The following is a 25,937-nucleotide window of genomic DNA, read 5'->3' as shown; positions in this document are numbered from 1 at the left end:
TAGCACACGGGGGTAGGGATTTGGGCGAGGGCCGCAGGCTGGGTGGTAACCAGGAATCCTTCCACGACTCCCTGTTAGAGGGCATGTTAATAGGCTCACGTAGGGCACGGAGGAAAAGCAGAGTGATGACTTTTTTCTGATGGAAAAACAGCTATTTCCACTGCTCGGGCGCCAGGCTGCCGTCCCTTGGATAGCACCGAGTGTGCCTTCCCCGGCTGGGTTTCTAGGTCGTGGTTTCCCGAGGGGTGGACCCCTGGGACGAGTTCCCGTAGCCTTGCATGGAAGGGCAGGATGTTACAGTCCGTCTTTTCAGGAGAAGCACCTGGAGATTGCGAAGGGGAGGCAAGGCTCACAGTGATCCTTGTTTCTTGCTGGGTTGCGGTGGGTGCCGATAGGATCGTGTTCGGTGGTGTTTATCCCACCATCATGGTTACTGTCTTCTTTCTGTCAGGTTTTGAGGTGCATTCTCGTGTTGATAGTGTGACATCCCCAGCTTCTCCTGCTTCTGCTACTACACTGCTCTTGTCTCACTGCCAGCCACCATGGATAAGACCGAGTTGATCCAGAAAGCCAAGCTGGCTGAGCAAGCCGAGCGCTACGATGACATGGCCACCTGCATGAAGGCAGTAACGGAGCAGGGTGCCGAGCTGTCCAACGAGGAGCGCAACCTGCTCTCCGTGGCCTACAAGAACGTGGTGGGGGGACGGCGCTCGGCCTGGAGGGTCATCTCCAGCATCGAGCAGAAGACAGACACCAGTGACAAGAAGATGCAGCTTATCAAGGACTATCGGGAGAAGGTGGAGTCTGAGCTCAGGTCCATCTGCACCACGGTGCTGGTAAGTGGGGACTTGTTTTTTCTTCTATTTTGTTTAAGGTAAAGAAATGCAGTATTTAAGTGTGCTGCTGTATTGGGGGAAGGACTGGGAACTCGGCTGGGGCATATTATGCAAAGTGCTGGGGTAGGGGAAGTCAGTGCAGTAACTTCAACCATTATGTGGGGTCACTGTGATAGGGAAGATCAGCTGCACTATGCTATGGACCCTGTATGTGTAGAGGCATTTGAGATACTCAGAATGAGTATCTGTGAGGTACATATTCAGGTGGAGTGATCCATATGCAGTATTTCACCAGGTAGTTGTGGAGATACAGGGAATTTACCCTCTGTGCTGTGGTTAGTAAACTTACCTATTCATAGGATAAGCTGAAAACATGAAAACTCTTTTATTCAGATCAGTTCATAACTTGTTACAAACATTTAAACCATGTGTGCATTTTGTTTACTTCCTCATGAAGAAAAATACTCTCAAGGGGTCTTCAAGAGACATATTGAGGAATGTTTTAACATAAATTTGACTTTATAAGCTGAGACATCTGTATTGAAGGTGGGAAAGAGACATGTAGAAATTTACTGTTAGATGCACACTGACTTCTCAGGGTATCCTCGAGGTGAATTTGCAGTAATTACGGAACAATGAAAACCTAAGGTGTAAAGGCTGGAATGACACCCTAAGCATGCATCAAAGCCCAGAAGTTCATTTCTGTGGAAGCAGCAGAATTCCAGATGCTATTGATAGGAAAACTGTAGTGCACTGTAGTAGGAGCTCAAAGAGATGTGTGTCAGCAGTGTGGAGGCTGCTGGACCCTGTTCTGCATGACCAGGGAGCTGCAAGAAGTTGCATGTGCATAGTGCAATAGTAATTGTGTGGCAGATCGTCTTCAGTGATTTATTTGCTCCTCTTAGTTACCTTTGTTTTTTTTGCTGTCTAGTATTGCTAATGTGAGAACAGGAGGAAGCAAGTCTATAGGGAAATAAAGAATTTTGAGGTAAATTTCTTCTAGATTGGTTTAGGAGACATGAATTTAAAGGTGACTGGTTTGGAAGTAACTGAATTTTCTTCTTGATTAAGTGTTCTGGCTCACGCACAAGGGAATTCTTCTTTGGATTGTGCTGAAAATACCTATATGCTTCCTTGTGTGCTGCCACCTAGGTTTGTTCGTTCTTTCTAAGTCTGTCAAAGTGAGTTACCTTTTCTTGAAACTAATTTTCATATTTATTAGCTTTACGAATCAGTTGAGTTAATTCCTTATCACATTTTAGAGCCCATCCCTTCCACAAGAGCAAAACTGTTTCTGCAGTTACAGGTGTATTGAAATTGTGAAACTTTCACCGTTATGAAATTATGGGATGTACTTTGGGTTTCTACTTCCTGTGACAAGAGTTTCACTAGAAGCTTGTGTGATGCAGTGCCAGCATTTGTGTCACTCTTCTTTCTCTTCTCTACTCAGTGCCCCACTTCAGAACTAACTTCCTGGGACCTCCACATAAAGCTCACTCTTCAGACTTCCTAATCTCCCTTTGTCCTTTTACCATATCTAGTGCCTTAGAGAAGGTGATGCATAAAATCCCATATGGGTTTTACCATTTTGGCAAGGAGCTTGTGTTTCCACAGGGAGAGGCAGTGAACCACTTCTCACATTGTCTATACTGAAGTTATTCCACCCCATCTGATGGTGGCTAGCAGGTATTCTGGTAGCTGTGCTAGCACAGACCTCTGATGTAGGGAAAGCAAGATTTTCCTGTGCTAGATGATTTTTTCAATGCACTGTAGTCTTTCTCTGTTCTCAGCAATGGCCTGTTGGCAACGTTCCCCTTCCGGCCTGGAAGTATGCAGGAAGTAGTGAAGACTGAAATGTACAGCTGAGCATGCTTGTCCTGTCCTGTCGTGCTGCAAAGCTGTGCCTTCCTTTGCTAGGAGGAAATGGAAGCCTTTGGTTTTTTATTCCTCCTTTGAGGACCGTGTGCAGTTATGTTCCGTTCCGATTCCCTCCCTTTCCTTCTCCATCTAGCACTCCTATGATCCATGAGTCAGCATCTGAGAGGCTGGAATTCACGACGAGCAGGCATTACAGAAGATGGGTTTCTTAAAGCTGAGCCACACGATGGTTTTGGCTCCTCCTTTGAATGATGATTTCTCCAATACTAATACTATGGTAACAGCTTGTAGCCTTTTCAGATCTCTTCAGCTGAATCTCAGAGATGCTTTTTTAATTCTAGGATGGCAGCTAAACTGTAACAACTGCTGGCAAGTAGTATGGAAAGGTTGCTTGTCATCTGAAGTATTTGGATTTAGCAGGGGTGGGTGTGTTGGGTGGAGTGTGACTGCTGTTAGTCATACTACTAACAGTTTTTTCAAAAGGCTTTTTTTTATCTACTGGTATGGCATATTTCTAAATCTTCATTTAGAAATACTTGTGCTAGCATTAAATATAGTGCCAATTTTTAAATTAAAATATCAGCAACACTGAATCTGTAATTACTTTTTTCCTGCAAAAAGTGTCCCAAGCCACTTAAGTAAGGTATTGTTTCAGGGCATGGTTTGATCACCACTAGAATACAAGCATTCCAAATGACATTGAGATATATGTATATAGGTATATACATAAAAATCAAAGTTTTACTGATTATTTAACTGTCATTCTTTAACTGCCTATCTCGCAAGTAGGCATGATCTGAATGCTTTTTAACTTAATTTTATGACTGGCCTTTCAGGTGAGAGTGGCTCTCTAATGGAGAAATGGTATGGCTGTCAAACAACTTGCACAAATGTTTTATTTGAAAGGTACACTAGGAGGTTTTGCTGAACTCCCTGTATTGATTGACTAATTCTTTGGTAATGTAGAGAATTAATGTTGAGTCATCCTTTGTGACTAATAGTTAAAACTGTTCTTGAAACTTTCTTCTCATTGAATAAAGAAACAGGTTGGCAACTTAATTTTTTTCAAGATAAAGTTGAACTATGTTTCATATACTCTCTGAGCACAAAGTTCATGTTGCTTTCTCTTGACTTGAGTGATTTCAAGACATGGGGTACTAGATAATGTAGAAAGGGTGGATGCAGCAGCACCTTTCATATAATTAGTGAAATTATGTGGGAAACTTTGAAGATGGAATGTACAATATAAGACCTACTTAATTGTATGCACACTCCACTGTTCAGTGGCATTAGGTTTTTTAAAAAGTTAACTTTTGAATTTGAACCTTTCTGGGGATTAAACAGGTGGGTTTTCTGAGAGCCTTGGTCCTTTTGCATGGCTATAACTTGTGTTGCATTCAAGCTCCTTTGTTCTTTAGTAGTGTCAAGGCAGGGAGGACGGCAGCCCTTGCCTGGCAGCACTGTCCACCTGCAGCTTGAGGGTTTTTGTGCATTTGTTTGTGTGTGTTCAGGTTTTAGGTCCCGATGTGTTGGAGCTCTTCTTGGAGTAATAGAGATGAGATTTGATAACTACTTGCCTGCAGTTTAAATCTTGATGCAGATGCTGTAGTTAAGATCATTAGGGCTTGAAAACAACTGTATCTTGGTGGTTGCTTCTGGTATCTCTAGCTGAAACTTAAAAGTTTTTTTTAATATTTTTTAAAAATTTTGTGTAGAAAAGTTACATACCTGAGGCTTTTCAGTTTTTTCCAAACATCTGTTTTCACAGTGTCCTCTGTAAACATTTTTACATTGTATTGTGTCAGGCCCATGTTGGCCCGTTTCTGTAGAAATGAGCAAGGGCATTCTGAACTTTTAGAAATGCAGGAACAGTCACATTACTTGTGCTGTTGACTCTTTTTGGTACCCTGTGGCAGTGCCTGCAATGAAGTAGTTCTTAGCTATAAGGTGTATATTATCTGTATTTTTACTGTCTTAAGGCTGATAGGATGCTTTGATCTTCTGTGAGATTGCACTGTTAATTGTTGAAAGCATGGATTGGTGTGTTGCTCTTGCCAGCTTCCCTTTCCTTCCTCCCTCCCACCCTCCCCCCAAGGTTGCAATGTTGTTCCTACTGCTGCTTCACATAATTAAAAAACAATAAAAGCTAATAAAAACAGGTAAAAAAAGTCTGTCGACTTCTGATTATCCATTTTGTAGATCTAGTTCTAAGGTTAGTCACTTAAAATAAGTAGAACAAAACTCACCATACTATAAGGTAATGTTTAGAACAGTTTGTTTCAACAGCACAAGCTCATAGCTCCATTGAAAATGAAGCTGGCATTTTCTTGCAGTAGCAAATAGATTCCTCATGTCAGCTAAAATATCTGATGTCTTACGATGGATAACTTTGACCATAGCTCTGTTTCTTCCATACTGCTACCTTTGGCCTACAGAAAAGTGAAATCTTTATTTTTCTTATTGCACATGCAAAAATTTGGCAGATGCAGTAGGTATCAGCTTCATGCTGGTATGTAAATCATTTACCAGAGTTTCATGTCTTGTGAATCCTTTGTCTCTGTGTTCCTATTTTCAGTGAACAGACGGACTTTGTATAAAAATATGTGGTATAGAGGTGAAACCCAGTAAAAGGGTATTACATAGAGTCTTTTGATACAGGGAATTATGTAGGATGCAGTTTTATTTTGAAGGTTAGACATGCTAGTCACTTAATACTACATTTGGACTTGAGTTAGTTGTCCCAGTCATGGTTGGGACAGTGTTTCAAGTATTAATTTTTAAATCTTTGTAAGTTAAAGTAACTTACAATTCTTAAGTGACTGACCAAAAGGAAAGGCTACTTCATGAAAGTCAGGTTGGGAATGTTACTTCTTGACAAATCCAGAATTGTGGAGTGAATGTGAATTAAATTAATAGTTTGGAATAAATAATGTTTTTTTATGAAAAGTTATTTGTGGGGAGAGAGATGATTTTTCCTTTGTGTTCTTAGCACAACTTCTAGCAACCATCAACACATTTGTGGTAAGAATTGTGGAGCTTAATACTTTAATTTTTTTTTTACTTTAATGTACTTGAAACTTAGATCTGAACTTTATTTATTCATAGTTTTGCCTTCTCTTACCTTCTCTGTCATCCTTCAGTAGAAGCTGCTGCTGGAATCCTTACTCTTGTGCAGAGAAAATGGAATCATTTCTGAGAAAGGACTTACTCTTGCAGAAACAAAGCCTAGAACACACTGAGATTCTTGAACAGACTGCAGACTGTTAAAGAGTCCAGCTAAAAACAGTTCAAGGAATTTTGATGGTTGCTGAAGCCTCCATCCCATGCAGTCATTGCTTGCTGCCCCCTCCCCCTACAGCCATATGCTGGCTAGAATTATTAAATTTCTTGGAGGACATTTACTGGTTTGGTGGCCTTGAGAAAGCAGGATGTGCTCACTAGGTAGAACTGGAAAACAGAACCACAAATTCTGTTTTTCTGCTCATGCAGTGAAGCTTTTAACAGATTTTGTAAATCACTGTCACGCTTAGCTTCTAGACAGTTGTCTCACAGGCATTTCTACTGCCTTACATACTAATGTGATAGGTGCTTTTTGAAGTAAAACACAGAAGACTGTTTATGAGAGAGAGAACTTGATTAGGAAAGAGCACACTTGAGTTTGAAGGTTATTAGCATTTGATTTCTTTATGATGGCACAAGTTGGGGTTGTGTAGCACAATATTAAAGCTGTAGATTGTACCCATTTCTGTACAGGCACTGCAGCTTGGTATTCTGGTTTCAGTAATGGGGGATGACCGATTTTCAAAGAAAGGAAGGTAGTGAGGAAGATAGCAGAGGAAGGGCTGGTAAAAGTGCATGGATATACTTTGTTATTTGGTAGGTGAGGGTGCACACTTGATTAATCAATGTTTTCATATTTGGCTTTACACTCTTGGTCTTTGAGGGGCCAGGTGCCCCTTGATGGTACTTGTGGTTGTGCTTTCCTACTGCCAATTAACTTGAAGCCAGTTTTGTCACAGACAGGTAAGGTAAGTAATTATTCTCAGGCACTGCATTTGTGGCACTTACTCAGTATAGCTCCACCAAGTTCATTTGATGAGTGTTTACAAGTTCCTCCTCATCCTTTCTGCATCCCAGGAAGCTGGAACCAACATCAGAACACTTCAGCTGAGCATACTGCTTATTTGTAAGCTTGTCAATTGCTAATCCATCCTGTATATCTGAATATATAACAGTACCCAGTTTGTGTGAGCTGGGCACTTATGAGAGGCAGCAAAACAATTTCAGTGCTGAGTTTCACATCTTGTGGTCTGTGCACCCACGAAAACATCAGATGTTGAGATCTAAGAACTGGAAGTCCTGAATTAGCTATGATTTTGCTTGTGCCTTTCGCTAAATTTGTTAAAGTAATCAAGGGTTTGATTTACCAGTTTCTAACATCGATAAAGGTTTATTACTTGCTCTATGTGCCAGTTTGGCCAAATTTAGAAATACATCCTCTTGAGAGAAGGCAGGTTACAACCACCCCTCCCCCACCAGGTTCGGGAAAAATTGGATTTTCCTCGAAGGAAAGTGAAAGAGATAAAAACTATTTATTTAACAAACACATGGGAGAAGAAGAATAATGCTAAATAAGATAACCTCCCTCTGTGGAGAGAAAAACCTGGGAAAATTTCAGAGTCCCTCCGTAGTCTCTCTCTCCCTCCTTGGCGCTGGGACAGGGTGGTGGGCCCCCTCCAGGGCCAAGGCCTCAGTGGAAATTCCTCCCGATGTATTCTGATGTTGAAACAGTCCAGCAAAGATAAAAAGGAAAAATGAAGTCCCAGGAAAACAAATGTTCAACTCTCCGGAGGAAAAGGAGCTGATATGTGGTATAGAGGTGAAACCCAGTAAAAGGGTATTACATAGAGTCTTTTGATACAGGGAATTATGTAGGATGCAGTTTTATTTTGAAGGTTAGACATGCTAGTCACTTAATACTACATTTGGACTTGAGTTAGTTGTCCCAGTCATGGTTGGGACAGTGTTTCAAGTATTAATTTTTAAATCTTTGTAAGTTAAAGTAACTTACAATTCTTAAGTGACTGACCAAAAGGAAAGGCTACTTCATGAAAGTCAGGTTGGGAATGTTACTTCTTGACAAATCCAGAATTGTGGAGTGAATGTGAATTAAATTAATAGTTTGGAATAAATAATGTTTTTTTATGAAAAGTTATTTGTGGGGAGAGAGATGATTTTTCCTTTGTGTTCTTAGCACAACTTCTAGCAACCATCAACACATTTGTGGTAAGAATTGTGGAGCTTAATACTTTAATTTTTTTTTTACTTTAATGTACTTGAAACTTAGATCTGAACTTTATTTATTCATAGTTTTGCCTTCTCTTACCTTCTCTGTCATCCTTCAGTAGAAGCTGCTGCTGGAATCCTTACTCTTGTGCAGAGAAAATGGAATCATTTCTGAGAAAGGACTTACTCTTGCAGAAACAAAGCCTAGAACACACTGAGATTCTTGAACAGACTGCAGACTGTTAAAGAGTCCAGCTAAAAACAGTTCAAGGAATTTTGATGGTTGCTGAAGCCTCCATCCCATGCAGTCATTGCTTGCTGCCCCCTCCCCCTACAGCCATATGCTGGCTAGAATTATTAAATTTCTTGGAGGACATTTACTGGTTTGGTGGCCTTGAGAAAGCAGGATGTGCTCACTAGGTAGAACTGGAAAACAGAACCACAAATTCTGTTTTTCTGCTCATGCAGTGAAGCTTTTAACAGATTTTGTAAATCACTGTCACGCTTAGCTTCTAGACAGTTGTCTCACAGGCATTTCTACTGCCTTACATACTAATGTGATAGGTGCTTTTTGAAGTAAAACACAGAAGACTGTTTATGAGAGAGAGAACTTGATTAGGAAAGAGCACACTTGAGTTTGAAGGTTATTAGCATTTGATTTCTTTATGATGGCACAAGTTGGGGTTGTGTAGCACAATATTAAAGCTGTAGATTGTACCCATTTCTGTACAGGCACTGCAGCTTGGTATTCTGGTTTCAGTAATGGGGGATGACCGATTTTCAAAGAAAGGAAGGTAGTGAGGAAGATAGCAGAGGAAGGGCTGGTAAAAGTGCATGGATATACTTTGTTATTTGGTAGGTGAGGGTGCACACTTGATTAATCAATGTTTTCATATTTGGCTTTACACTCTTGGTCTTTGAGGGGCCAGGTGCCCCTTGATGGTACTTGTGGTTGTGCTTTCCTACTGCCAATTAACTTGAAGCCAGTTTTGTCACAGACAGGTAAGGTAAGTAATTATTCTCAGGCACTGCATTTGTGGCACTTACTCAGTATAGCTCCACCAAGTTCATTTGATGAGTGTTTACAAGTTCCTCCTCATCCTTTCTGCATCCCAGGAAGCTGGAACCAACATCAGAACACTTCAGCTGAGCATACTGCTTATTTGTAAGCTTGTCAATTGCTAATCCATCCTGTATATCTGAATATATAACAGTACCCAGTTTGTGTGAGCTGGGCACTTATGAGAGGCAGCAAAACAATTTCAGTGCTGAGTTTCACATCTTGTGGTCTGTGCACCCACGAAAACATCAGATGTTGAGATCTAAGAACTGGAAGTCCTGAATTAGCTATGATTTTGCTTGTGCCTTTCGCTAAATTTGTTAAAGTAATCAAGGGTTTGATTTACCAGTTTCTAACATCGATAAAGGTTTATTACTTGCTCTATGTGCCAGTTTGGCCAAATTTAGAAATACATCCTCTTGAGAGAAGGCAGGTTACAACCACCCCTCCCCCACCAGGTTCGGGAAAAATTGGATTTTCCTCGAAGGAAAGTGAAAGAGATACAAACTATTTATTAAAATTGGATTTTCCTCGAAGGAAAGTGAAAGAGATAAAAACTATTTATTTAACAAACACATGGGAGAAGAAGAATAATGCTAAATAAGATAACCTCCCTCTGTGGAGAGAAAAACCTGGGAAAATTTCAGAGTCCCTCCGTAGTCTCTCTCTCCCTCCTTGGAGCTGGGACAGGGTGGTGGGCCCCCTCCAGGGCCAAGGCCTCAGTGGAAATTCCTCCCGATGTATTCTGATGTTGAAACAGTCCAGCAAAGATAAAAAGGAAAAATGAAGTCCCAGGAAAACAAATGTTCAACTCTCCGGAGGAAAAGGAGCTGAAAAACTGGCCGAAAGCTGGCTGGAAAGCAAGCAAGCTGCTTCCCCCACCCTCGCTCTGCAGAAGCAGACAGGTTTTATCTCCGTCCTCAGAACATGAAAACAAACTGCTTTGAAAAAGTACGCTGTTCTCTCTCCCCTCTCAGGCTCAGTTTAAAGGCATAGAAAGGCATATATACTAATTTCTGGGCATAGTGCAGTGATAAGGAATACAACATCAAGTCACCCCAAGACACTCTATTACTCTTTATTCTCTGCTTTAATTTATATGATCCATTCACTGAAGTAGCTGGATATAGGAGTGGTGTTCAGCTCTGAAAACGGAAACATTTCCATTTGCTTTAATAGTAACTTTCTCAGTACACTATATACACTGTTACCTGACTGACAGCCACATCCTTCCTGGATAAAGCTTCATCAGGAAGTTTCGTTCTGAAGTTGAATACATCTTGCAAAATTCTTGTAAGCAGAAATTGTTTTAGTAAAAGTAGGTAGCAGTACCTTAGCAAAAAGTCACGGCTCACTTTCTGTGAGATAGTGTTGTAGCCAAGTTATCTTATCTTATCTTTAGTTTTTCTGACCTAAGGTTAGGCTGCATTGTTGTCTCATTTGGGGAATAACAAATTACTGGCATACTCCTAATAGACTGAGTGAAATAACGTATTGCTGGGTTTCCTTCAAGATGAAGTTGGATGATGCAGAAGGCTCTTCCAAGCTACACTAAGCAATGGGAAGAAAGGGATGTTGTGTTATCATTTTGAATTTCAGTGGTCCCAAGCCTCTGATCAAGGGCTTCCAAAGAGAGAAGAGAACTAAAGCAAGTCAAAATGAGTTTTGTGTTAGGGCAATGTACCTTAAGACCACGTAACTCCTGTGTGCTGGTGTTCCTTTTGAGTGCTGTTAGTCTAGATATACCTCAGTCAGTCATTTAATCTTACCTTTGGGCTTCTGTAGCTGCAGAGCATAGAAGTATTTTTAAATGAAAATTTAGGCTTTTTTGTTTGATTCTATCATGTTATGCAAGGTCACAAATGGATGCTGAAAGAAGCTTTTAGATAGCCAGGATTATGAAGAAGAATTTGGTGTCTAAAATGCATGTTTGCTAAGAGGAGAAGAGCACTTGAAAGTATTTTGAGGAATTAGAAATATGTAAAATGCAGTCATGGAAGGATGTTAGAATCAATTTGAGATAAATCTGTCAGATACCAAGGAAATTTTCCTGAAAGCTTTTGACTGTGTTGCATAGCCATTAATTCATCAAAAATTTATAATTGTTGAAAAGATGACTTTTTTTTAAAGACTCATTTCTACATTTGATGGGGGAAACTGGAAAACTTTAGGCTGTTCCATAAAAACTTAAATAATTCTCTGACTTGCACTGGATTGTTCATTTTGTCTGAAAATCTATAGAAAGAAGAACTTGCATTTGCATACACTTCTAGTTCCTGGCTTACATAGTTCTCTGGGGACCACAGAACTTTTAAACTTGTTTGAGGAGAAGTATAAACAGTGAGTGTAAATTCTAGATTAAATTAATCTCAGCACCAGGTGGGAATAGTGTGGGCAGACGTGCTGCAGCTCAGGCTTCCAGTGCATTTGTTAAGTGGGATTCCAGATACTTCATTCAGGGCCAATCCTAGGTATTGACTGCCAGTTTTTAAAACTGTGTAGACAAAGACATGGAACCAAATGGAAAAGAGGAATTAGGTCACCCTCTCTGTTCTCATGTCAGGTACATTTGTCTCTGCTCTCAACAGTGCTTTGTCAGGTCATCTTAAGGCCATGCCATTACTGGAAAGGTGCACACATATTTTCCTCAATACATAAACTGAAATGCTGTTAGTCTGAAGAGGTCTGTATGAAAATCACTTAATATTCTCCCAAGAGGAGTTGATGTATAGAGCTTGAGTCCTGAAGGATGAAGAACTTAGTTGCGCAAAATTACACTGTTGAAAGTAAAGTGATCTTACTGTTGCAGCAGGGGACTCTTCCTTTCCCTTCAAGAAAACAACTGCTGAACGTTAAAACACACCTAGGTTGCAGTGAGTCATACTGTGGACTTTGGAATGACTGATTATACTTGAAATAGACAAGAAGTCTTAAATACCACTTCACTGGATGATTAAAACAGGCAGTCATTTGTGAGTAGAAGCCTTATTGAAAGGTCTGAGCCCACACCAATCATGTGTGCTGTCAGAGACTTTGGAATATTTGATGTGTTTAAATTCACATTTAAGTTATATTAGGTGATGTTGGTCTGAGCTGCCTCACCAACTTTTAGCTTTGCTTTTTGACTGCAGTTAGGGTGGAAACCATTTCTCTGTATGCTGCTTCTAAGTCTTTTTCCCTTATATTGGTTCTGGATGGACCCTCAAAAATACTTGAGACTGAATACTTTTTCCAAATATTTTATATACTGTAGTCCTGGCTGAATTTATGTAGCCTCACACACTTCACACTGTTCCTGTGGGACGCAAGCTGCTCATGTAGATGGGGTTCTGATGTTGAATCCATGTTTCAGAGTGGTGAGTTAACTTGCTAAAAGAAGTGTTGACATGCACTCTGTGCTTGTGCATTATTCTTAAGGAACCTTGTCTCAAAGTAGGTTTATTTTGAAACAGTTTCTTCACTTGCATGTGAAGAACTTTTTTGTTCTGTGGGGTTTGGCCAGTTAGTGTGGGGTACAACATTAAGTAATCAGTTACTTGCTGTTACCCAACCAGCATCTGTTCTGGTGGTGAGCTTCAGTGCTCCTTAATAAACAAAACAAAAAACGCAAAAGCACTTGAAAGCTCAAAATAGGGAACATTCCGTGTTGGTTCAGAGTAGGAAGAAACATCTAGGAAACAACAACAAAACTCAGTCTAGTTCCTGTAAAACCTGTGAAAAATCGGTACCCTGTGGAATGATGACACCTCCTCTGCTGGCAGGTCTGGGAACTCTTGGACAGCTAAGAGCTGCTGAGCAGAAGTTCAGCTTGGTTTCTTTTTTCTTCTCTCTTTTTTCCATATAATTGAACTTCCTCCATTATGCGGTGAGGAGGAATATAATTTTTTTAGTATTATATGTATTAATATTTATTAGTTTGTTCTTCTGTCAAAAAAAATTACTACTATTGGATTTTGTTTTTTCTCTAGATGCTTTTTGTGTCATAGGAGTTCAAGCCAGGTAAAGGACATTGTTTTAAATTACTAAAACCTGCAAATACCAATTACTTCCCACAAATGGTGTGGAAGTTCACTTTTAAAAATAGCCTTTAAAATTACATTCCCAGAAAATGGAGATGGTGCTGAAATAAGGTATTTCAAACAACTTGAAGTAAGATATATGGGCTTTAGTCTCAAGGGTGTTGCTGAAACAGTCTGACTTGAAAAATCAAACTTTATCTAACATAGACTTAATTCAGAAAATTCTATGCCAGCCATTTAGAACATTGAAACTCCTCCTTGCTGAATACCATGCAGCAGCTTAACTTACAGGACAAACTTTTGGAGAGCATTGCTGTTTCTGATGGTTGCTTTTACATTGACTTTTTTCCTTCTGGTGGAGCAAAATTAATGATAAGCTGCACTCAGTGAGAAACACAAATGGCAATGTAGATCAGTCTTTTAACAGCATAACATTAAATAACTTGGTGCTGGTGATGTGACCCAAACATGTCATAGGTGTTGACATCTGAGTGATGGTGACATTGTAAATGTTTTGGGTTACTTGAGTTTACCACACTGAGATCTTCTGTCAATACCCAGGCACATGGTGTCTTTAGTTTGCTTTGAAAATTGGCATCAAACCACTTGTGATGAGTAGGTAATCTCTGGAGCTGACCTGGTTCACGTTCATCCTCTGGTATTGCATCGTTAAGTGTGAAGAACATATCCACTAGCTACTGGTATTGGAAGGTATGAGGAGACTTAGACTTGTGTATTTGCTGCTCTTACTGAAGTCCAATTCTAAATGGCACAACTGCTGAAGGAAGCTAAAAAGTCAGTTTGGTATCCAAGATGGTTTTTTCCAAACTCATCTTTGCTGTTGAGATTTCTTATAGTTGGATATGCGGGAGGAGAGAACAGCACAGATCAGATAGCAGTGGAATTTTTCTGCCACTGGAACCTACCCTGTAGTTAAGTTGTACAGAAAGTATTTAGTGTACACTGTGATTGAACTTAATGCTTCAATCAGTCTTGCCTTTTAAAATAGGCTTAGATGGGGAGAGAGTGGTGGGACTTCCTGTTTTGATGTGAGGTTTTTAAAGGAGGTGTTGCCCTGAAAACAGGTAACAGCATATGTGGAGTGGAATTGGAACATGAATTGCAGAGGAGGATTGCTAGTGTATTGTGAGATGTTGGCTGGATGCACACACCACAAATAATTATTAAGGCGCTCTGTCTTCAGGGAGCTGCCTTGTGCGTGTCAGACACTTCAAGTAAAGGTATGGCTGACATTCCTTCGGGGTTTGCTTTTCATAAAGCTGAAATAATGGGGAAGTGATGAGAGCAGATGTATTGACTTAGTATTTCTGGCTCAGGTTAATTGCAGTGGTCAGTGGGTACCACATGTTCAACCCTTGAGCCTACTTAAACAGAGCGGAAAAGGGACTGAGGGGATAGTTATGTAGTTGGGAAAGAACAAGAGTAGAATGGAGAATAGGTGAATAGGCAATTGAAGTGTAACTTTCATTTGGCATGTAGAGGAGTAAGTTTGCCAATGGAGAGAGAAAGAAAAAAAAAAAACCTCAGCTTTCAGGGGGAAGAAGTATCGGGCTACCAGGCTCCCAGCCTGCTCCCCCATGGCTTCTTCAGGCAGCTGCAGACCTGTTCCAGGGAGTGGTGGCCCTTTGTTGCTGGCATCTCTGTAATAGATAAATAAGCCTTCCTTCTATAGGAGGAGAAAAAAATATCATGTATGAGACTATGGTGCTGTTAGGATGACAGGAGTGTTAGCACACTGTGAAGGTAGAAATCAATTGAAATGGATGAGCAACACTTCTGAGAAGTGGGATGGGAAATGTCATCATGCTCTAGGAGGACCAGCACACCACTTGAGCATAATATATTAGTGTGGGGGAAGCAGCAGCTACCAACCACAGACTGTCACACTGCAGACCCATTGTAATGCATCTGCAGTGGAACACAAAGGGTCTGGTCTAAGGATAGAGCTTTGATTCTTGCGTCTTCATGCTGTTCCTGGTTCTGAGAGTCACCCCCCATCAGGGCAGGCCAGCAGCTCAGACATCATATGGCTTTCATGCAGCTTCTGAGGCCTGTTCTGTGTTGCAGAGCACATAATTGCTGGTTGTTCAAGGCTTGGTTTGGAAGGTGATGGGAAGAGCTGCAGTTCTTAAGTGATGGTGGCAGCTGTATTTTAATACATAAAAGGGATGGGCATGTTCACTGTATGTGAGCATGTGTGGTAGTCTAATGTATTGCCTTACTTCATCCCAGAATTATACCTCTGGCAGTGCTTGGCTCTCCCTAAGTAAAATTATCACAAAAACTTTTGAGGCTGTCTGTGGTCTGCTTCATTGCTTTGCCTGCCTGTAGTCATTTTATTTAATATTTACTTAAAATAAGGATTCCTGGCTCATTGCTGTCTGATGGAAAGGTAAAAAGTCCAAGTGGGGAAAGATGACAGAACAGATGCAAGAAATCGTGAGTTTTCCTGGCTATTACTGACTCACAGCAGTGTAAAGTAAATCAGTTGGCTTACTGTGCTGTCTGCTCTCACCTCCCCACCAACATTTTGTCTGTGAGAGGGAGGGTGAGATGCCTTCCAAGAAATGATGATGATATCCTGAGGTGAACAGCTCACGAAGTACACCAAATACATGAATGATTTGAAAGATTAACATCTGGCCTGATAAATAATTAGCTTCACTCAAAGTCTGTTTGGATTCTATTCTAACTTAAGTGATTCATAAATGAGATCTTGTTCCATTTAAGACTATTAAAAAAACAAAACTGAATATGTAAAGTCCAGAATGAGGTTATTCCACCCTAGCTGAAGCAAGGGCACAGGTCTCTTCCTTACTTGTATTATGTAAGGATTAGGACGTGCTCAAGATGAACTGGGAGTGGGAGCTGCTGGGCTACTCAGCTCCTCTACCTGAGTAGTGCCTAGGAAATAAGCCCACTCTTTGCAGCCTGAAAAACTGCAGTTCATTCTCAGCATCCACTTTTTTCTCTAAGTTTCTCGGAAGTTTGGACAGAGCCACTGGTTTTCAGATCTGCATAATGAAGGCAGCATTTTAAGGATGCACTGACACACAGGCCACAGTGCTGCTTGCTTGTGGTAGGGCTAGCACCATGGCAAAATCCTTTCATATTCCTTGAAGTGTGTGGCCTACCCCATCTGGGGGGAAGAAAAAGTGGGTGCTAATGCTCTAGGGAATGTAGCGTTCAGATTCAGCTTAAAGTGGACGTGCTAAAGCTTTCCTGTTAACATTCTTTAGCGTACACCAGATTCCAGGGGTTAAGTATTTTTCAGTCATAGCCAAGCCAGATCAGCTCTAGTGCTAGAGCTACCTCCAAAGATAGAATTTTGTAATAAAATGGGTAATACTTTGTGTGCTTAGTATACAGTAAATTTCTATGTTTTGGAAAGCATAGAAGAAAAATGCCTGTTTGTTCCCTTGTTGATGTAGTTGTAACATCTTGAAAAGTTTTATTTCAGCATTTAAAAGATGAATCAAAGATACAGTTTTGTGAAATACCTGGTTTAAAATGCCATGTAGTATCTTCACTGCTTGTCTGGTCAGTGCTCCTTAGACTGTGGCACAGTTAATCCGAGCACATGGATAAATCACATCTCTGCTGCTTAGTGCAGTCCCAACGATATGATGGCTTTTAGAGGCTGGTGGTTGCTGTTCAAACTTGATGGATTTATGGAACCTTTCTAAACCATAGGTGTATTATGTGTCACCTTTCATCATTCTGGGCAGTTACTTGTAAAATCAAACTTAAATGTTAAGACTTGTTGCTGTCTCTGAGACTTTGAAACTGGTTCGTGTAATGTTGTGCTTTTATGGCTGATGTGGACATTGTCGTAGGGGAAAAGCAGCAGGAAAAGCATCGAGCCAAAATGTGAAGTTTTTTTCTCTGTAGAAATCTGTAGAGTGGGAATAACTCATTCTAATACGGAATGATTCATGCACAATAACAGTATTAATATGGGGGTTGTATTACCCATCAGCCTACTACCTCTTAACTCTTGTTTCAAAACAGGCATAAAGTTTTGCTGCTTTTCCCATAACACCAGTGAGCTGTACTGTTCTATATGTTTGCTCAAGCCCCTGCATACTTGACTGTGTTAAATTGTTACACAGATTCCTCACTTGCCCTTTGCCAAGTAGCCGGTGTCTAGGCTTTGGCCGTGGTTTTATAGCCTTACAGAAACTCCTAAAAATATCTGTCTCTGATTTGGTAGGTGCAAGGGTGTGTCAGGCTTGGTATCATCTTACCTTCCTGCTGTTTTCTCTAGGGTGGTATCAAGGGCAGTATGATTCTGTACTTTCCATACTGCCTTGGTGGGGATCTCTAAGGGAGCTTGCCTGGGCACTGCAGTGTTACATCCATGGGACACACACTGTTAGGATGCAAAAATGTTTTTTTTAACCCAATTGGAAGTACCCTACTTCAAGTGTCAGTTTAAAATAGTTGCCAAAACCTCAAATGGACTTGGAATGAGTAAATGCTTTGAACTGGACTGCTCTGGTTCCATTGATCGTTAAAGGAAGTAATAATGGTATGGTGGTGTGCATAGGGAGTAGGTTTGTGTCTGACATTAGCTTGTTTTGACTATAGTGCTCTAGTAGCCAATTAAAGTGCTAAGGATTTTTGTGCAGAAAGCTTACAGTTCCTTGAATATGTCCTTTGTAGCAGTTTCATGCATTTTGATACATGTTCCTGTATCAAAACTCTTTACTAGCCAGCTGCAAGCTTTGTGGAAACTTTCTGCTCCTTTTATGACCTGTTTACTTTCCAAATAAGTAAATGCAGATCTTTATTGCTTACATTCCTACTGTGAAGTTGCTCTAAGTATTGCAGGGTTTCCTTGAGTCTGTCAGAACTCATTTGCATCTTTTGTCAACTCTGGAGAATATGGGTGGTTGTAATAATGAGTTGGGTAAAATCTCTGGAGTTCAGGGACAAGGTCAGCCAGAAGCTGCTCTCCTGCTTCACAGTTCTCTGAACTACCCTGTTCTATGAGGGAAAGTCCTGTAGCTCTTCTCTCCTTTCTTCTCCCCTGTCTTAGGATGACTTGCGGCCTTGGAGAGAGACTTTCCTTCTCTTGCTGGAGGCTTGCAAAACTTTCCTTGTCCTTCTAGTTATCAGGTAGGGGAGCTGTGAACAAGGGGAGTGATGTTTGCAGCAGCTCAGGGTGTGCTGGAGAGCACTGTATAACTTTTCATTCTGGGAATGGCAGGGTGGATATGAAGGATGCTTCCTTGCTGTGCTGGAGCAGATGTTCCTTTAGAGCCTTGCAGAGAACTGGTGCAGTTTGGTGAGGTTGGCTGCTGACTAGATGGGTTTGAATCCTTGACTCCCTGTGGTAGGTGAGCTAGAGATTCCTTATCATAAGTCTAATAAACACAATTGATGCAAAAAAAAAAAAGTAGCTTTGAAACCTTCTGCGTAGTGTTTTGCTTTTCCAGTAAAAGCTTGCTCATTTGCAATGTTTTTGAAATGAGAAGTGCATATCCTGAAAGTAAACTTGGTCCTGAAACTGTACACCAGTAAACCTTTCCTTGTTCCTTGCAGTCTGATTGGACAGTTGTCTGTTGATCCTAATACAGTCTCTAGTTTTGTGCCTTTACACAATTTGTTGAAATAAGTGTGCATCTATCTAAAATACCTTAAAACTCTGTTTAGCCTTGTAGCAAACATTTGAGTCCATCCAAACCTCTGGGAGAGAAGTAGATTGAACTTAGTTGCAGTGGTGTTTGTGATATGTCAATGTGTGTTTTGTTGTTGTTTCAGGAGCTCTTGGACAAATATTTAATAGCTAATGCAACCAATCCAGAGAGCAAGGTATTCTACCTGAAGATGAAGGGAGACTACTTCCGATACCTTGCTGAAGTTGCCTGTGGTGATGACAGAAAACGTAAGTACCTTGTGGCCTTGGGTCTTTCACAGCTCTGGTCTGTGGTGAGGGGCCAGGAAATGAAATACACAGACTCCAAATTCACGTGAGTTAGCTGTGTTTCAGTTGGAAATCTCCAGTTTTCCTACAGACAGAGAGCAAAACTCTGAATAGACCTTAAGTATGCCAGGGAATTTCAGCTGGTGCTCCTGTCAGCTACCCTAAATTTCTGAAAAGTTCCTCCGTAATGCTTATTCAGAGCTTCTGGAAAACAATGTAGGTGAAGGTATGGTAATATATTTAATGTTGTTTGTTTGTAATTCTTTACTAAAATAAAGTTGGTGTGGGAGAGTAAAATCTCTGTAACATTTTGTACTCCATATTGGAGTCCTGTTGATCTATAAATTTTAACCATTTCACTGTGAAGCAGACTTCATTGTAGTCTCCTGAGTTTATAAAGAAGCAACAAAATTACTAGGTCGATACTCTAGCCCTAAAGTGTGAGCTGTACTCTAATTGATTTTCATGGGAATAATACTGTTCCTGAAATTTTAGTTTGCCCTTTTGGATTCAGCAGAAAAGGCCTAGGAACTGCTACTTGATAGTGGTCATCCTGAGACTGTACACCTTTCCTAGGAGTTAGAACATGTGCATAGGTAGTTGTAAGTACCTAGGAACCTCTTCTGGGGAAGATTTTAACTGTGCGTTGAGAAGATGTATTGAATTAATTATTAAAACTGTCTTGCAAGGCACCCAGATAGTGTTGTGATGTTAAAAACTCTTGGTATGGCATAAGCTAGTGATCTATTTCTACATAACAAACTAAAATTAGTTTTGCAGTAATGCTGTTACACAAAGGAGAGGGACTGTTGGAGCACATGGGTGCTTCAGTGACTGTCCCCTGGGGTTGGGCATGGCAGGATCTGACAGTGTTGGCTGCCTGAAACTGATTGCCTTGCAAAGTGGGAGGACGGGACTGGTTGTTGCTTCAGTAAAGGCTTCGTTAGTCTCCTTGTATTGTAGCAGCATTCAAGTTGAAAGATGAAGACATACAGAATGGAGTAAATGTCGTTGCATTCAGAAATTCTTAACCCTTAACCTGAGTCAAGTATCACCAGCAAGTCCAAGGGTAGCAGAGAAAACTTGCCTTTGCTTTTCACAGCGATCATCTGATTTATACATTGTCTCAAGCAACAGCTACAAATCTGGGCTTGTCCGAGCACAGAAATACCAGCTCCTCTCGGCTAAATTAAATGCCACACATGCTGATAGGGGATACAGTGCAAGAGAGATTGATACAACCTTGTTAACAGATCCTGCTGGGGTTTAGCTGTGAAGTTACAGCTTATGTGCATTACCATATGGACATTTTCCACTTTAACTTCTTGCAAACTTCAAGACTTTAAGCTTTTCTGATGTTCCATCCCTAAGCATCTGTTTATTTTCTCAGCTTCAAATATATTTTATGTATTTACAAGCTAATTTATCTCCTGGATTTGCTAGTTTTTTGCCTTCTTTCACCTGTTCTCAACAAATGGATAGTCCTTTAGTACTCATTACAGTGTAAATACTGGAAAATCCAAATTTGTCTTGACTCTTTTGCAAGCTTACTACATTTTACTTACCAAGCTCTTTTACCAGCATTTGCTAGAGCAGTTCCAGTAGTAGGTCCCTCAGAGAGCTGTATTTTGAGCTCTGACAATGACCTTTCTTTTCCTGCAGTCTCCTTCCATTCTGCAGGACATATAGCGCCAGTGCCCAGCTGTTGGCCCTTTGGTTGTCTATCAGAAGTGAATCTGGAATAGACTATAGGTAGCACTCCTGAAGTACTTTCTGACCTGGCAACCTCTTTTTTCTGTGGTGTTTATCCCAGTTATTTTGGGCACAACATTGGGGCTTTTTGTCTTGACCTGTCTATGTGCAGTTTTTGGAGGCAAACCTTCAGTCTTTCAGGAGCATGCCGTACATGCATTCCAAACTTCCTCAAGAAGTAGGGTCTTCTTTACTCTGCACACGTAACTCAGATGAACATGTCCATCCTGTGCAAGGAATGAAGTAGGAGTTCTGTAGAAAAAGTAATGCACAAATGCTTTTTCCCCCCCTCACCTAAAGTATCAGAGGCCACTGAAGCAATACAGTAATCTTGGATACTTGTGTTTACCAAGTTCTCTGTGTTTATCTCTCTTGAATACCTTTGCTCTGTAGTAGCTTAGTTTGGTCCCTGTGTTTTGTCAGTGGCAGCTGTACTTAAGATGGGCGTAAAATCATTACTTTGATTAAAGTAAGTGCAGTGTTTTCTTAAGAACAGGCTTACGTACAGCACTGTTCAGCCTCCCATTAATGGAGTGATGTAAGCAGTAATACCTTTTAAAAAATTTAAACGAACCCAAAACCACTTTGTTTGTCATTCTTTTACAGAAACAATAGAAAACTCACAGGGAGCTTATCAGGAGGCATTTGACATCAGCAAGAAGGAGATGCAGCCAACACATCCAATTCGCTTGGGTCTAGCTCTTAACTTCTCTGTATTTTATTATGAGATTCTCAACAATCCTGAGCTTGCCTGCACACTGGCAAAGACAGTAAGTCAATTTTTTTTTCCCGGTATGCCTGCAGGGAAAGTAGAAGAGAGTTTATGCTTAAAACTGTACGAATTATTACTTCTTAGAGTTTGTGAAGGAAATGATTCTATTCAAAGTTTCTGGTTTCCAAGCTCATTATTGTTAGTGGGATTGGAGGGGGTACAAGCAGAGGCTGTATTTACAATGTGACTTAAATTTTCAGCAGCATGGCAAGCTTTTAGTATACCTTTATTATGGATTTGTTTCAAATAGAGCAATTCAGGTCATTAACTTCTAATGTTGCCTTTTTTTTTAAGCTACCTTTACTGATAGGTTTAGCTTTTGCTTGCTTAATGATCAGTTAATAGAAAGGCTAAAGATGGTTTAATTATTCCAGGCATTTGATGAGGCAATTGCAGAACTTGATACACTGAACGAAGACTCATACAAAGACAGTACTCTCATCATGCAGTTGCTTAGAGACAACCTAACAGTAAGTTGCTTTTTTATGTATTATCTGGTTCTGTAACCAGCTGTTTGCTTATTTGTGATGGAAAAAAGAAACCCTTATTTTGCTCTAGTGCAAAGCACAGCACTGACTTGGGCTGTTTACCTATGATACCTTTTCATAACTTAGTTTGAATGTTGTGTAAGTTTATGTCCAACTTCATGCTGTGTAATCTGGAATAACAGCCTGGTTAGCTCACATTCTTCCTGTTTGGCCTTATGGTAGACAGGAGAAGGAGCATTCAGCCCAACCTAACTTACAAGATAGGACAAGGAGTTAAAACACGGTCATCTGTGATCTGTCAGGGAATCTTACTCAAACTGTTTTGTTGACTACCTCAAAACAAAGTTTCTCCTGGTGTACATCCAGTGTAGCTTGCTTTATTTGTTGTCCTGATTTTCATTTAAAAGCTCTGAAATTTCAGTGTACTAAGAATAAAATCAGTTTGTTTGAGTATGCTATTATAATGATTAACCATATAAGAAAAGTGCCTTTTGGAACAGCTAAGTTCTATTAAAATATGCAACTGTGGCAGTTTTTCAGGGAATACCCTCTCTGAATATTCACTGTATTTAAAATTACAGCAACACTTACTATTTTGCAGTACTCTTTCAGTAGAAATGTCTGTTGTTAGCAGTGTAAAGTGCTTAGCTTCAATAACCAAACCGGCAGTTTACACTTGCAAGATTCAGACTGCTGCATTTGAAATGGAAGTTGCCTGTTGAGGTGTTGTTGAGGCTGTTCAATGGCCTGGCATCGATGGCACAGCTCACTGTTAAGCACAAAAGCTGGGGCCAATAAGAACACATCTACTCTGCCTGAGGGGCAAAGCTCATTGTGCCCTGGGCATGTTAACAGCTCATTGAGCTCTGTCCAGTTACCCCTCTCCCAGCAAGCACTGGAAGCCAGGGTTGTGCAGCGCCAGTGCCCTGGTACTTTGTGGCCATCCTTAAGTCTAATTCATTATCGTTTCCTTACAGTCAGTAGTTGTCCCTTTTTGGAGTTCGAGCTGGACTTCTGAAAGCTGACGCTGTTTTTCTTTTCTTTCTAGTTATGGACATCAGACAGTGCAGGAGAAGAATGTGATGCTGCAGAAGGTGCAGAAAACTAAACTGCACGTGGGGCGTCATTCTCCCTTTCCTTCTCAAGAAACCTTTTTACACGTCTCCATTCCTTATAGCTCCACTTGGATTTCCTATAGCAAAGAAAACCCATCCATGTGTATGGAAATCAATTTATAGTCTTTTCACACTGCAGCTTTGGGAAAACTCCATTCCTTGATTTGTGTTTGTCCTGGCCTTCCTGGTGTGCGGTTACTGCTGTAGAAAAGTATTAATAGCTTCATTTCATATAAACATAAGTAACTTCCAAACACTTATGTAGCGGACTAAAGTGTACCTGGTATTTAAAAACAAATCTGAACCAGTTCCTGCCAGTTGACTGTGTTTTGTATTACAGTAAGATATGAAAATGTAGTTAAATGCAACTAAAGAGTGTTCCACATAGCATTTAATTCTCCACATTCCCTTCTTACTCTGCAGGGTTTCCTTTCCGTAATTGACTTTCACATGCTACTGTGTATTCGTTTCAGTAGGAATATGGAAATTCTGGGCCAGATCAAGTTGAGCATTTAAAGTTTGGAAAACCACAAATTGAGTTGCTTCCCGTATCATGTAATACAGAAGCTTGTGTGTTTCAAAAACAGGGGCTTCTCTTCATCTTCAGTTGCTGCTGTTTAAGTTGATATCCCTTCCCAATAAAAGTTCACTTACACTCCTGCCTTTGTAGTTCTGGTATTCACTTTACTATGTATTAGAAGCAGCATGTTACTGCTGGAGTACAGGCAGTGCTTTTTGGCAGACTAAAGTGCATGTCATTTCTTGATACACTGGAATGGGAAAACCAATTGAAGTTCACATGTCCAAGTATAAAATTTAGTACTTTTCCATGCAGGTTTGTGCACATGTGAGAAGGTGTCAAGTTTGTCCAGTGATTGTTAGAGAGTTTGGACCACTATTGTGTGTTGCTAATCATTGATTGTAGTCCCAAAAAAGCCTTGTGAAAATGTTATGCCCTCTGTAACAGCAAAGTAACATTAAATAAAATTACATTTTATAAACCACCTACTGTTGACTTGTAACAATTCCATATACTAACTTAAGGGCTGAACTTAAATGTAAGTATCTTGTGCTGGAAATGTCTTTCTCAAATTTTTTGCATACTTCTTAAAAGTCTGCTTTTAAATGAACTTGTTTTAAAAAAATATCCCAGATAACTTTTCACAATTACTCTGACATGTGGACTTCTTAATAACTAAATCTACTAGAGGAAATGGATTCACGTTAGTAGTGACCTAAGAAAAGATAGCAAATTTCTTGATACTCTTTCATGGCTTGCAAATCTTACCTTCTCATCTAAATTATTTGTTTTTTGTAATCTATTGGAATTCTCTGCTGTGTTCTCCTGTAGTGCTTTTCGTGATGGACCTCATTACAGTGTTCCAGCGACACGTTTAGTAATGCAGAAGAATTTCTCCTGCTCTCGAATGTTAATTCGCGTGCTGCCACGTCATAATCTGCTTTCTCTTGTTTTTAGGCTGCATTCAGTGTTACTGTTTTCCCTCATTTTTGGAGCTTTTTGTAACAATATGTTGCTCTGTTTTTTCTTTCCCCCTGTAGGTCCCTTAGGAGTTTTTTCCTACATCTCTACCTCTTACTTTCCCATGTTGGTGGGTTTTTGAAAATATTTAACTCTTGTTAGTGTTGTGGCTGGACAGGAAATTACATTACGAAAAAGGATATACATTACTAGTCAATGAAGGCTTCTGGTGGTACATCTTCCACCTTCCATGTTCTTATTCATTGAGTGTGCACAATGAGTGTTCCTACAATAAAACTGTTCAGATGCTGCGTTTCAATTGACATACGTTACTCTAAAAAAAAATTGTATCAACTCCATTTTCTTCATGCAGTTACTTTGAAAAAGTATTGTGTGTCAGGACTCTACATAAACTCATATGCTTCTTTTAATCGGTGTTTTTGTTTCGTAATGTCCCCTTGCCCACACATTTCTTACTGACCCTTTATATGTTTCGTAAAGGTTTTAGTTCCTTAGTGCTGCCATTCTCTAGTAAAGCTGTTTGGGTACTGACATGTAGCAGTCAGCTTTATCTGCTCATTTAAGGGTTTGCTTTCTTTGCTGTCTTTTGGCTGCTGTCTCAGCTTGCACTACACTGTCAGCTAATGCTGTTCTCTTGTTTCTTTTCTTTTGCACCTTGTTGAGAGAGTTGTCAGTTTTCCTTACAGGAACAGGAGCTGGGCCTTGTGTCTAGATTATAGCTTAATTTATTAAATGTGCTTTTTTATGTTTACCAAGCTGGACAAATTCTAGCTGTCTCTTGTTCATTGCATCTCCATTTTACATGAAAAAAGTCTTGAAACTGCAGCATCAGCTTTTTAATTTTAATAATAATGAATACAGCAGCATCTCTCCTCATTGTTACTTCCAAAATATGGCCAAATATTTGCAGTGTTTTGGAGGAGGGAGGGAATGAAATGTGTAGGGGAATGGGATGATGCCAGAAAAAGGGATGGATTGTAATTCCCTAAATGACTTTGCAGTCTTCCCCTCCCAGGTAAAATTTGGCAATAAATCATCATATGTAGGAAAAGGGCAGACTTTCTCATTTATTCCAGACATTACTGGAAGAGTACAGACTTGAGATTCCCATTGTGCAGCTGAAATCCCAGACTTCTGTAACAAAAACTAACTGCCCTCTTTTGTGTGAGTGTGGCTAGCTGACACGGCTGCTGAAAGCTCCAGCAATTACAGCTTGGCCAGCTGATTTCAGCTGCATAAAATGCCAGAGTGGGTGGGAAGGGTGAAATGTTAGTACCAGC

The 25,937-nt window shown here is 40.3% G+C and overlaps 1 protein-coding gene across 1 annotated transcript; it reads left to right on the top strand.

Moving 5' to 3' along the window:
* Window positions 1-417: 417 nt before the first annotated feature.
* Window positions 418-24,160, top strand: YWHAQ (tyrosine 3-monooxygenase/tryptophan 5-monooxygenase activation protein theta). The gene is made up of 5 exons (XM_008641769.2): window positions 418-836; window positions 18,867-18,990; window positions 21,388-21,551; window positions 21,928-22,023; window positions 23,090-24,160. The coding sequence occupies exons 1-5, from the start codon at window positions 543-545 to the stop codon at window positions 23,147-23,149; spliced, it is 738 nt and encodes a 245-aa protein (XP_008639991.1). The 5' UTR covers window positions 418-542; the 3' UTR covers window positions 23,150-24,160.
* The last annotated feature ends 1,777 nt before the right edge of the window (window positions 24,161-25,937 follow it).

Source organism: Corvus brachyrhynchos, unplaced genomic scaffold (assembly GCF_000691975.1).
Source record: "Corvus brachyrhynchos isolate BGI_N302 unplaced genomic scaffold, ASM69197v1 scaffold116, whole genome shotgun sequence".
Classification (NCBI taxonomy): domain Eukaryota; kingdom Metazoa; phylum Chordata; class Aves; order Passeriformes; family Corvidae; genus Corvus; species Corvus brachyrhynchos.
This window is presented reverse-complemented; position numbering and strand designations above follow the sequence as displayed.